Source organism: Nematolebias whitei, chromosome 1, assembly GCF_014905685.2.
Source record: "Nematolebias whitei isolate Nwh7 chromosome 1, NemWhi1, whole genome shotgun sequence".
Classification (NCBI taxonomy): domain Eukaryota; kingdom Metazoa; phylum Chordata; class Actinopteri; order Cyprinodontiformes; family Rivulidae; genus Nematolebias; species Nematolebias whitei.
This window is the reverse complement of record NC_056498.1, coordinates 6,219,910-6,233,462: the sequence shown is the minus strand read 5'-3', so window position 1 is coordinate 6,233,462 and position 13,553 is coordinate 6,219,910. Positions and strand designations below refer to the sequence as shown.

The 13,553-nt window shown below is 39.1% G+C and overlaps 1 protein-coding gene across 1 annotated transcript in view; it reads left to right on the top strand.

Moving 5' to 3' along the window:
- ank2b (ankyrin 2b, neuronal) overlaps positions 1–13,553 on the top strand; it is a gene marked incomplete at its 3' end in the record, with an annotated part of 215,575 nt that overhangs the window by 1,701 nt on the left and 200,321 nt on the right. Inside the window, 1 exon segment of the mRNA XM_037674797.1 lies at positions 10,972–11,073. Within this exon segment, the coding sequence (XP_037530725.1) occupies positions 10,972–11,073 (102 nt within the window).

Below are 13,553 nucleotides of genomic sequence, written 5' to 3'. Positions count from 1 at the left end.
ATATATATATATATATATATATATATATATATAGATGAACAGATGCTCAGATATATTCATCAATTAACACGGATTCCTCATTTTTCTGAACTGAATAAAACGTGCATTGAATTTAATGAAATGCAAACGTGAGACGTCATTTATATTTGACCCATCAAAATGAATGCGGTCATTTATTTACAGAATCAAAGTTTAACATCAAACATTTACATTAATTTGGCAAATTATGAAAATAACAACATAAGCAATCAATCAGGAAAAATCATACGGCCATGATTTTTCCGTTGCGTCACCACAGACATTTATGAAAACTGTACAATTATGATCTTTTACCCACACGGATGTGGATGAGCACTTTACACAGACATTTCTAAAATATCTGGAAGAATATCTACTTGATAGAAGAGTTTAAAGATGGGAAAGAAGTTTAGAGGGAGTAAGATGGTGTTTGAGGGAGTGTTGACAGAACGGCACTCTCCGGGCTTTCTTCAGCTTTTCCTTACAGTACACTTAGGTGGTGAAATCGACTCTTTTACCTGGAGATGTCTCAGGCGAGATTCCGTTTAACGCACCCATTCAGCGTCTCCGTAGGATGCTGTTACTCGTCCGGAGTAGCGGCGAGATTCTGTCGATTCTGTCCCTCACAGCTCACTTCAGTGGAAAATGTTATAATCCCATGAAACTCGGAAGAGCTCTGTTGTCATGTCAGGATCTTCCCGGCTCCCAGAACTGGGCTTCTCCGCACAGAACTGAACAGAACTGAACTCAACCGAACCGAGTAGAACCCTCACAGAACTGGTTAGACCAGGAAGTACCGACATTTTAAAGAGCTCTTTTCCCGGTTCATCTGGGAGTATTCCCATTGGCCAGAACCGACCAGACGGGGTGTGTTTTGTGACGTAAAAGGTTAGAATGCAGCAAGAATTGTTATGGAACAGATCAGAAATGTTCTCACAGACAGAGAGAGTTTTGTTTTGGCGAGTTTCAGAAACAGGTGCCAAAACCCCCTCTGTTGACGTCTGAGAGGATATAAACAAGACAGTTGTTCCAACGCATGTCTGCTTCTTCCTGACCCTGGAACGCACACTTGCATGAGAATTAAAAATCATTACACAGTTAATAAAATTGATTAGTTCACTGCAACATCTAAAATGGTTTGAACTAAGACACTTTGATTATCAACATCTGTAAAATAGTAATGATAATAAAAAAGAGAGTGTTCTTTCACTTGATTATCAAGAAAGAGAGTCTCAGGATGGGTGAACCTGTATCTCTGGATTCAAATCAATGAAATGACAGTTTCTGTCCCACAAGGTTCTTAAGGTCAAGGGTTTTGACCTTAGGCTTAGTCGTGACACCAGATTAAGTTCACTACATATATATACATACACATATATATATATACATATATATATACATATATATATATATATATATATATGACGATTCATTAGTTACATTTACAAATTTGAATCTATCAGATAGATGCGATTTAAACCAATTTAGAGCCGTTCCTGTAATTCCAATATCATATTCAAGCCTCTGTAGTAAAATATTGTGATCAACTGTATCGAATGCAGCACTGAGGTCTAACAGGACCTGTATAGACACAAGTCCATTGTCTGAGGCCATGAGAATATCATTAGTGACTTTCACCAGTGCAGTTTCAGTGCTATGATGAGCTCTAAACCCTGACTGAAACTCTTCAAACAGATTATTTCTTTGTAGATGTTCACGCAACTGACCTGCAACTATTTTCCCTAGACTTTTTGAGAGGAAAGTTAGATTAGATATAGGTCTATAATTGGCTAGGATTCCCAAATTAAGGTTATGCTTCTTAAGTAAAGGTTTAATTACAGCAACCTTAAAGCTCTGTGGTACATAACCCTTTATTAGAGACAAATTAAGCAGATCCAAGACGTTAATTAGATTAATTAAGGAAAATATGTCTTTAAACAGTCTGGTTGGGATGGGATCTAGCAGACATGTGGATCGTTTGGATGAGGTTATTATTTTTGACAATTCAGAGAGCTCATCAGGACAAAAACTGTCCAAACATAAATCAGGTTCTAGTGACATTTTTAAAGTTGTCTCATCAGACATGGAACCAGAGGCAATACTAGAAAGCATGGGCGTCAGAGCCATCTGTAATGTGGGGGGACACTATAGTGTGTGTGTACATGTGCGTGTGTGTGCGTGTGCGTGCACGCGCACCAGTGTACAAAAAAAGCAACAATTCTTTTAGTTTTTCTTTCTTTAATTCCTTTAGAACAACTCTTTAATGAAGCCAGAATGATGAGTTACAACATTTAATTTACCTTTGGGATTAATAAAGTATTTTTGAATTGAATTGAATTAAATGGGTTTCAAAACATCTAACTTGTTACAGTTTAACTTTGCTGGTATTTTGAGATCTATGATGATTTTTACACATCTTGCACTTCAAGTTGTTTGATTTTTCTTAAGTTTATCTTGAAATTTTACAATGTCACATAGTAAATTTTAGAACTTCGTAGACATTTGATGTGTCCCTCACAGTGTCAGGACTCGTGTTTTTCTCCTAAATGGCCCAGTGTTCCGAGTTGTGTCCCACCTGGTGATAATCTGCAGCTCTGATTGAATTGCTGCAGTAATCTCCATTCTGTGGGACTGTGGCGTTCAAAGACTGATGTGCATGAACCAGAGAAGCTTTTAATATCACGGACAGAGGTGACACCAGTCTGTGAGGTGCCTACAGTTATTCCACTGAACTATGATGGGCGTCTGATTTACATCACATCTGTGGAGTCATTTAGCAGCTGGACGTGTTTGGTCTGTATTCATGCTTATGTGTTCAAGTAGACGGAATGTCTAATAATAATGTTCAGCCTTTGGTTTGAGTCAAAATAGTTTAGAATGAATAAACATTGAGTTATATAAGCTCTTTACTAGATAAATAATCATTACCGTAATTGACAGTCTATAATGCGCACTCAAATATTAGCTGCACGGACTAAAAAACGAACAAACAAAAAGTGTATACAGAAGCTGCGTCAGTGTATAAACAGCAGGTGTTCATGTTGTAAAACGAGTGGCAGACCAAAAAGCTAAAAAAATTTGTCGGCAGGAAGCTTGTTAGTCCATAAAATAAATAAATCCATAAATTAACCACAGCACTGTACACCGTGGGGTTCAAAGCCTGTGAAAAAGTAACGGCTTATAGACTGGAAGTGCGGTAGTTGTGTGAATGCTGAGTCATGCTGTTTTACTGTGTAAAGTTGCTTTCAAACATTTTGTGGACTGTAACTACTTTAGCATGCTTGCTTTATTTTAGCTTTTAGCTGTCATTTTGTACATGTTAACTTTTAACTACTGCTTTGCAATGTTTAGCTTTTAGCTGCTGCTACTTATCAGAACTTCTATCTACTGTTATTTAATTTTAGATTTTAGGTATTGTTTAGCTTGCTTTAGCTTTTAGATAATGTTTTGATCATATTAGCTTTAAATTGCTATTCAGCTTGTTTTAACTTTAACTACCATTTTGATAGTTTTATCTTGTTTACTTTATAGCCAATTGTATCTTTTAGCCACTGTTCTGATAATTTTAGATTTTTGTCCCTGTTCACCTGATTTTAGCTTTTAGCTAGTGTTTTACTGATTTTTTTTTTTTAGCTTATTTTTGGTCTTATGTCTACTGTTGTGAGGATTTTGGCTTTAAGCTACTCTTTTGCTGTTTTTAGCTTGTAGCTACTTTTCTAATCATTATAGCTTTTAGTAACAGTTCAGATAGTTTTAGCTGTTAACTGATATTTTACTATAGTTTTATTTTCTGTTTTCTGTATTGCTAATTTTAGCATTTTGCTGTTGTTCTACTGGTTTTAGCCACTCCTCTACTCTTTTGTAAATTTTAACTATTGTTTAGCTAATTTTGGCTTCCGTCTACATCTTTTTTACTTTTAGGTAGGCAACTGTTTTCTTGGTTTTATATTTCAGCTATTGAATGATTATTATTATTTATTTATATTAGCTTCTGGATTGCAATATTTAGCTACTGTTCAGCAGGTATCAGCTTTTAGCCTTGTTTTGATCATTTGAGCTTTCTCCCAATTGCCTTAGCTTTAACAACTCTATTGCAGCTGCAGTACCCATTGTGTAATATTTTACTCATAACGCTTGTTATCAAAACATCTCATGAACCACTGAACGGATCTCAATATATCTCTAAGAACGTGATCATAGCTGCTCATCTACAACTGATAAAACTGTGCTGGTTTGTTGGAGTTTAAATTTTTAATGATCACAAAGGTGAAAGAGCCAGGTGACATGAATCTGTGCTATTGTGTTGTGTTGGGAGGGCAGGACTCTGGCTCTACCAGCTCTAAAACACAACTCAAACCAAATTTCTCCACAACAGTTGACCATCCAGAGCAACAAATTCAGCCACCTAAGCTGCAGCAGTGGCTCCTGTGGACTTGTGGGAGAGTGTGCAGGTTCTGAGTTACTGATGAAGCTTTGCGCACACAGCAGAGACAGAACTAAGGTGATGGACTGTAGTAAATGAATGTTGGATTAGAAAAATATAGTAATAAAAAAATGTATATACATATACACTACATTGCCAAAAGTATTCGCTCACTTGCCTTGACACATATGAGCTTAAGTGACATCCCATTCCTAATCCATAGGGTTCAATATGATGTTGGTCCACCCTTTGCAGCTAGAACAGCTTCAACTCTTCTGTGAAGGCTGTCCACAGGTTTAGGAGTGTGTTTATGGGGATTTTTGACCGTTCTTCCAGAAGTGCATTTGTGAGGTCACATACTGATGTTGGACGAGAAGGCCTGGCTCTCAGTCTCTGCTCCAATTCATCTCAAAGGTGTTCTATCGGGTTGAGGTCAGGACGCTGTGCAGGCCAGTCATGTTCATCCACACCAGACTCTGCCATCCATGTCTTTATGGACCTTGCTTTGTGCACTGGTGCACAGTCATGTTGGAAGAGGAAGGGGCCAGCTCCAAACTGTTCCCACAAAGTTGGGAGCATGGAATTGTCCAAAATGTCTTGGTATGCTGAAACAGTCAGAGTTCCTTTCACAGGAACTAAGGGGCCAAGCCCAGCTCCTGAAAAACAACCCCACACCTTAATCCCCCTCCACCAAACTTTACACTTGGCACAATGCAGTCAGACCAGTACCGTTCTCCTGGCAAACACCAAACCCAGACTCGTCCATCAGATTGCCAGATGGAGAAGTGTGATTCGTCACTCCAGAGGACACGCCTCCACTGCTCTAGAGTCCAGTGGCGGCATGCTTTACACCACTGCATCCAACGCTTTGCACTGCACTTGGTGATGTATGGCTTGGATGCAGCTGCTCGACCATGGAAACCCATTCCATGGAGCTCTCTGCGCACTGTTCTTTATCTAATCTGAAGGCCACATCAAGTCTGGAGGTCTGTAGTGATTGGCCATTGGTCACCCCCTGGCTCCTTCATTACACCTGGCGGTGGATAAAACGTCTCCCTCCACTCTCCAGGATCCGTCACTCTGTTCTGCCTTGGACAAAAATAGCCTGTTGTTCTCGACAGTGTAACTCCTACACACTCGATATTTTTGTACCAAAAACATTTAGGTTTACTTTTATTCACTGTTCAATTCCAGTCCAGAAAAACACTCATCTCCAAAACTATGAACATTCACTGTTTAAATCCATCAGAGTTGGGACATCGGTGCACAGTTTGTGTTTTATTTCTGAATGTCTCATTGGAGTCAGTCCAGTTGTTCATGAGTTATTTAGCTAACAGACAACCCAAGTTGACTCCAACAGCTAACTTTAAAATTAAGGCAACAATCTCACAGTGAGTGTATAAATAACTCTGAGGTACAACCAGACTAAAGGTTTAGTACAGTACAAGTTAAATTGATGTTCTGTGATCAACACATCACTTCTTGAACTGGTTTGGGTTCCAAAGCAGATCAGTAGTAGATGTCCATGTATGGATTATTTGCTTAAAGTGACATTAAAATCTGTCTAGTTGTTCAAGAGATATTTTCTTAACAGACGGACCGCACCGACAACAAATGTTTATGACTTATCCATTTACATTACATTACAGATCCATTTATGATTGTTTTAGGGTTGGCTCCAAAAGTCAATCAGTTGTAAATAAACTTTCAAGAATTTTGTTTCTGCAAGTTTAAATATGAAACATAAATTGATGCTCCAGTGGTTGATGAGATATTTTGCCAACAGACAAACGAACCCTCACACACAAATGTAGACAAAACAGACATTCCCACTGGCCTTTCAGTGGTGAAACGCTGAGTAACAGTGAGTGTATGATGTGACCTTCAGAGGAGGACCTCTCTCTCTCACACACACACACACACACGCACACACACACCCACACACACACGCACACACACATCGTACCCTGCAGTCTGAGCGACACGCTGACTACACACCTCCAAACCTCAGGTTATGAAACAACTTCTGCAGAATGCTGTCAGCCTTTATTCTGATTTTCTCTGCATGTGAAATATTTATCATTTAAAAGTCTTATTGGTCCAAGTGTAACCATGGAAACCAGCCAGGTGCAGGAGACTGAAGGCAACAAAACGTGACTCTGCAGCTCTGAGGAGAAAGAGAGGATAGAATCAGACATGATTGATGCTTTAGATGCTCAAAGTTCATCAAGTTTAAGGTTATTGTCATTTGCATCACATGTGGTGCATGAGGTGGAACAAAATTGTGTACTCAGGGTCCCAGTTACACCCAAAACTAGCAAAAATATAAAGTTTAAAAATAAACTGTAAATAAGGATCTAAGATATACACTAAACACTAATAATGTAAAACAATATGGCATATCAACAGCAGCCTGAACATGAGTCTGTGGTGAGCAGATGAGTATGAATGAAATCAGCAGCATGAGATCAGCAGCACAGATAAGTCGCATATCACCAATTAAAGTTGCATTGCAGTGATTATTCTGGTTAGAGATTCATGAGTCTAATAGCCTCAGGGTAGAAGCTGTTCCTCAGTCTAGTGGTTCTAGATTTAATGCTCCTCAACCTCCTGCCTGGAGGGAGCGGGGCAAAAGTGTGTGTGCTGGGTGAGTGGGGTCCTTCATGATGCAGATGGCCCTCTTCTTGATCTAGAGGTGTAGATGTCTGTGATGGTGGGGAGGCTGACTCCAACAGACTTCTGTGCAGCCTTCACCACTCTCTGCAAAGCTTTTCTTTCTGCAGCTGTGCAGCCTCCATGCCACACGTTGATGCTGGAGCACAGGATGCTCTCCACTGCACACCTGTAGAAGGAGGTGAGGACTGAGCTTCCCAGTCAGTCAATCAGAGATTAAGTTTAATTTCTATTTCAGTTCAATTCAGTTTATTTATATAGCACCAAATCACAACAGAAGTTATCTCAGAGCACTGAACAGAAACATTCACATACATAAAAAACAATTAGTAAAGTTTATCTAAAGAAGCAGCAGATTGTGTTGAATCTTCACTTCGTCGCAGTCTTCCATCCTGAGCAAGCACAAAGGAGACAGTGGAAAGGAAAAACTCCCTTTTAACAGGAAGAAACCTCCAGAAGAACCAGGCTCAGGACAAGCGGCCATCTGCTTCGATCGGATGGGTTTGAGAGGATAGAAAGGAGAGGCAAACAAACACAGAATGGTAGGAACTTTGAACTTTCTAAAGGAGGAAAGACAAAAAAATATGTTAAGATAGAAATAATTACAAATACAAACAGGTAGAGTAGAGTAAGTAAAGACAGCATCAGAGACAGGAAATGTGGTCAGTTTGTCCTCCAGCAGTCTAAGCATATAGCAGCATAACTAAGGGACAGCTCAGGAAACCCAAGCCAACCCTAACTATAGGATTTATCAAAGATGAAAGTCTTAAGCCCAGTCTTAAACTGGATAATGTGTCAGCCTCATGGACAGAAACTGGAAGTTGGTTCCACAAAAGAGGAGCCTGATAACTGAAAGATCTTCCTCCCATTCTGCCTTTGGAAACTCTAGGAACCACAAGTAAACCTGTAGTCTGAGAGCGAAGTGCTCTGTTAGGAAAATATGGAACAATAAGATCTGTAAGTTTACTTGTTAGAGAAAATCAAAGAGTGTGAGCAAAAAAAGGTAATTATCAGTCAAATAAAAGATTAAATATTTGTAAAACAAAATCATTCTAAATTGTGTTTTTAGCACCAGATTAAAAAAACAACTTAAAACCTTCTATTTGTTGTCTTTTCATATGTTAGTTACACTAACAACAACTTTAACTGACAAACATCTTACCTGTTGTAGATAGCTCTTTGAACAAACTCAGTTGGGAGAATTGGAGTTTCGTTCTGACAGAACTGACAACCATGAGGCTAGTCTGAACGAGGCAAAGAAGTGGATTGCTGCAGGCCCAAGTTACCAGTAGCTAACATTTCCAGTTTGATGACAATTTATGCAAACACTGTTATATGAACATTTATACCAGCATCAGTTTTGTAATCCACTTTTTTTTTCTTTTTTTTTTTTTTTACATGAAATTTGTAGTTATAACGTAATATAGCATAAAGAGCATTTGCAGTTAGCTGTAGCATTTCTGGAGCAGCCTGGAGACCCTTCTGACAAAAATTTCTTATTTCATCATAAAAAGATGATGTAATGTAAAATTGGTGCAATGTAAATGCTAAAACTGCTAGTGTATGAATAAACTATAATGACACTTTGCAAAAAAAAAAAAAAAAAACTCACATTGATCCAATAATTTGAACAAGGTTTAGACCTATTTCTCATTTGCCTTTTCTCGCTAGTCTTGGAAAATGTTTTTATGCAGCTACATATGCTCCATCACTGACCTTGGCTTTTTTTAAACCTAATTTTAAAATATTTTTATTCAGGCAGGCTTTTAATACCAAGCGTCACTCTAGTATTTCTTTATTTTTGCATTTTCATTGTTAATTTTTAACTTTTGTACTGTGAAGCACTTTGTTCACTTTTGGGCTGTTGTAAAAGTTTCTATAAATACATGTTGATTGACAAAGTTGTTTTACCTGTTATCAGTCCTCACAAAATGCCTTAAAATGCCTGTAAAATACCTACCTAAACCAAATTATAGGTAAGGCATCCTGCTCTGGGATTTGACAAGTATACTGGAAGGTTTGATGCGTCAGTGACTCCCAGTCCTGAACCGACGACCCACCTATGATCTTAGCCTGAGAAAGACATCTACACATCCAACTATGTGTCCCGTCCATCATCATCGAGGCCTGTCTGTAGTACACTAACACACACAGGTCTATAAATAGCAGGGCAAAGCAGAGGGTGTTTAGAAGTAAACACGTCTGCATTGCTGAGTCTCTGTGATGCAGTGCAGCCCTTTCTGCTGCAGCCAGACAACAGCTGACTGCAGGCCAGAGAGAAACATCTGAACATGTGGGGGAAGACATCAGTGCTGCAGTGTCACTGCTGCATCCTTTCCCCTGATCTCTCAGTTTCTGAGGCACAGGGCAGGGTGGGGGTGGAGTGTGCTGAAGCATTAAAGCAAACACCTGATACAGTCACCTTGATAAGAGATCATCTTTGGGTTTAAAAACATATCAACCATCATCTACAGAGTCCATTAGACACCTAGAGTACCCCCCACTCAGTTCCAGCAGGGTGCTGCAGAGGACCAGGACCTGACTCGGGGGTGGATTAACGATGCCACAGGACGAGTAGAGAGCAGGGAGCTTTGAACAATCAGTATTTAGAGTCAGTAAAGGCAACAGGAGTAAATCACCTAGTTATTCTGCCACTTTACAGCTCAACTTCAGCTCATCTAGCAGCCAAAAACAGACGTCCTCCCCTACAATGAAAACAAACGTTTGGATGCTAATGAAACGCATAAATATTTATATAATTTTTAGGCAGTCTCATTGTCTTTGTATGGCTCTTCTTTTTTTCTATTTGTTCTTCTGCTCCTGGTGTTTTTTTTTTAGTTTTTTTTTTTATTCTTTAAGGTACATTAAAATTTCAGGTATTGTTTTATTCACTTTTCAGCAAAGTCATCTGTACTCAGTATTCAGACTGAAAATTTGATAAAAATGCTAATTTCCTAATAATGTGAACACTTACGGCGCATTCACATGATCCATTTTTCTTCCGTATGTTTTTCAGCGTGATTCTCGTCTCGCAGTTTTCAAACGATTTCAACAAATCACAAATCAAAGCGTTCAGCTCTTTCAGGACAATCCTGCTATTACTTTTGGTATTGGTGCAACTTTAGCTTTTTGAAATATTTAGCCTTTAATGCATTTTTTCTCATAAAAAAAAATGAATTGAGCTCATTTTCCATCCTTCAAATTTTTAGCTCTGTTTACAGCATTTTACTGCTCCTTTCACATTTTGTTCTGCTTCAGCTTCTTTCAGCTTCCTTGTGCAAAGTTTAAACTTTTCAGCTACTTTCAGCTAATTTCAGCTGTTTTTTTCAGCTGTTTTGTGCTCTTTCTGATTCTTTCTGTTAACTAGAGCACTTTTGTGCTTCTTTTAACTTCTTTATGCTAATTTCAGCTTGTGATGCTCTTTTCAGCTTATTTATGCAAGTTTCAGATTTTTTTTTTGCTATTTAAGCTACTATTTAGCTGTTTTTGTGCTAATTTTAGATTTTTCAGCTGAGTGAAGCGAGCACGCATGGGAGGACTCGCTGTTGCAGTTCTTAGAAATTTAAAGCATCAGTCAAAAATTGTGTTATGAATATGGAAAAAAGCGTATATAAGTTGCTTTGGCGTATAAGTCGCAGGACTTACAAATATATGCAAAAAACTGCGACTTATATTCTGGAAAATATGGTAAATTAATCGTAAATTTTTCACTTTTCCTTTAAAGGTCAAGCTGAGTTTTGAGGTGGCTCAAGAAACAAGGAAATAAAGCAATTTATTTTGCTAGTTAACAACACAATGAGGTATGTCTGAATGTGAACCAGACTCATTTTAAAATGTTTGTTTTGTGTCTCTTCCAGTCGGACAGTAATACCAGTTTTCTACGGGCAGCGAGAGCCGGGAACGTTGACAAGGTTTTGGAGTATCTCAAAGGAGGAGTGGACATTAGCACCTGCAACCAGGTAAGAGATGAACCTGACACCATCAATTACTCTCAGATATTCAAACCAAAGCTACACTTGGAAGAACAGAGAAAACATCCATCCATGCTAAATGGACTGTACTTATACGGCGCCTTTCTATCTGATCTCAAAGCACTCAAAGCTCTTTAAACTACAATCTGTGTCTCATTTACCCATTCATGCAGCTTTATACTAGATCTCTACAAAGATAATTGAACAAATCATTCTAAAGAGACTAATCAGAGATTTATCACATTCATACACTGATGGGACACACATCGGAGGCAATGAGGGGTTCAGTGTCTTGCCCATGATCACTTGGACATGTGACTGCTGGTGGATTCGAACCCCCAACTCTTGCATTGGAGGATGACTGCTCTAACCACTCAGCCACAGCCGCCCCTTACATCCATCCATCCATCATGACACCACCATGACAGAAAATGGTAACTTGCAGTTACTTTTGTACAATGAACATGTGGTACTTCCTGTTTATAACTGTTGTATTCAGCAGCTCATGAGGTTGGCCGTTGTTCTATCCATCTTTTACATTTTTCCAAACTTTGTTTATTTTGTGAAATGGAATAAATAAAATAAGTAAAATTACATCCTTTAAACACCCAGGGTTACTCGGTCTGAATCACATGTTCCCCACTAACATCATCCATCCATCCATCATGTTTTACCCACTTCTTCCATTTTGGGTCACGGGGGTCGCCGGTGCCCATGTCCAGCAATCACTGTACACCCTGGACAGGTCTCCAGTCCATCACAGGGACACATAGAGACAAATGAGACAAACAACCATTCACTCTCTCACTCACATCTAGGGTCAATTTAGAGTTACCAATCAGTCTAACATGCATGTTTTTGGTCTGTGGGAGGAAACCGGAGTACCTGGAGAAAACCCACGCATGCACAGAGAGAACATGCAAACTCCACCCAGAAGGGCCCCCAGACTGGGATTTGAACCGGCAACCTTCTTGCTGAGAGGCAGCAGCTCTACCAGTTGTGCCACCGTGCTCCCCCCCAACAATGTTTAATCATTTTTCTGATGATTTTTCATGAAATCCCTCTGACTGCAAAGCGTCCGTAAAGCAGAAAAACGGGTGGAGCTTCTGCAGGTTTCATTTCAGGACAAATTGAGACCGCCGATTGGTCACTTGCTGACGAGCCTCCTGGATTGATTGACAGGTGGCTGAGGAGCCGACTCGTGCAAAAATAAGTCATAGATTTTACTGGCCCGTTTAAGACTGTCATCATTTATTCCATATTTATTCCAAACTTATTTAATATTTTGTTGCATCTAAGATTTGAGAGCTAAGCTTCATTACAAAATCCTAATGATGTTTTTTTTTTTTTTCTGGGGTGCTGAGCTAAAATTTAGGAGTGCTTCAGCACCCCCCAAAAAGAGTCTGAAATCACCACTGGTCAGCTGGGACCAACTGCTCGTTTTGACGCCATCTTAGCTTCTCCACAATGTCAAAGGTCACACACATCAAAGCATGATTCCTGGCTTTGGCTCTTCCACATCGAAGGCTAGATCAACAAAAAAGGCAGAGCACCTGTGGTTTTTTTTTCTCATGTTTTGTTTCATGTTAGCCTCATGTTCACACAGAGACACTAACAACCCTGTGAAGTCCAGCAGGTGTGTGTGATTTGCTCTCTGTTTGGATCAGGTCCCAGTTGTCCTCACTGTGTTTTAGGAAGAGGGTGATCCTGCATAATTTAAATTTTAATAATGCTTTAAATAATGTTTTACATGCTTAGAACAGTGGGGCCCAATCCTTCGTCTCAAGGGCCACTGTCCTGCATTAACATTCTGAAATTTAGATGTTTCTTTGCTTTGACACACTTGATCTGAATGAATGAATGATTAGCAGACTTCTGTAGAACCTAAATGGCTGAGGGGAATAACTAGACATGCAGGATAGTGGCCCTCAAGGACCAGAATGGGGCGTCACTGTTTTAGAAAGTTTTTTTTTTGTAATTTCTGGATTTGAAGCACCATGTGTTAAGATGTTTTATAGTTTTTAACCTGAACATTAAACAGCACCATCTGTGAGGAACGTTGGTAGTCCATCCTACATCCATCAATCCACCAATCCATCCAACTGACCAACCAACCTACCCGTCCGTCCATCCGTGTTAACTACAAAGTACATTTGAATAAGCAATATAGATATACATTTTTACTAGTGACTAAGAAACTAGAAACATTCATTCAAACTTTATTTAAACAGGTTAGTCCCATTGAGCCTCTGGGACTCATTTACAGGAACAAAGAATATAAATAAACCTTAATATTTTTGTTGAAAGATATTAGAAGTTACACTGTGGAGAGGAACAGAAGGAATTAATCTAATTTTATCCACCTCCAGGCCCAATGGTGAAGTCAGGGGTTGGCTAATGGTGGCCACCATAGATTAATCTTTGGCCACCACAATCATTTGAAGAAACTATAAAGCAATATAAACACA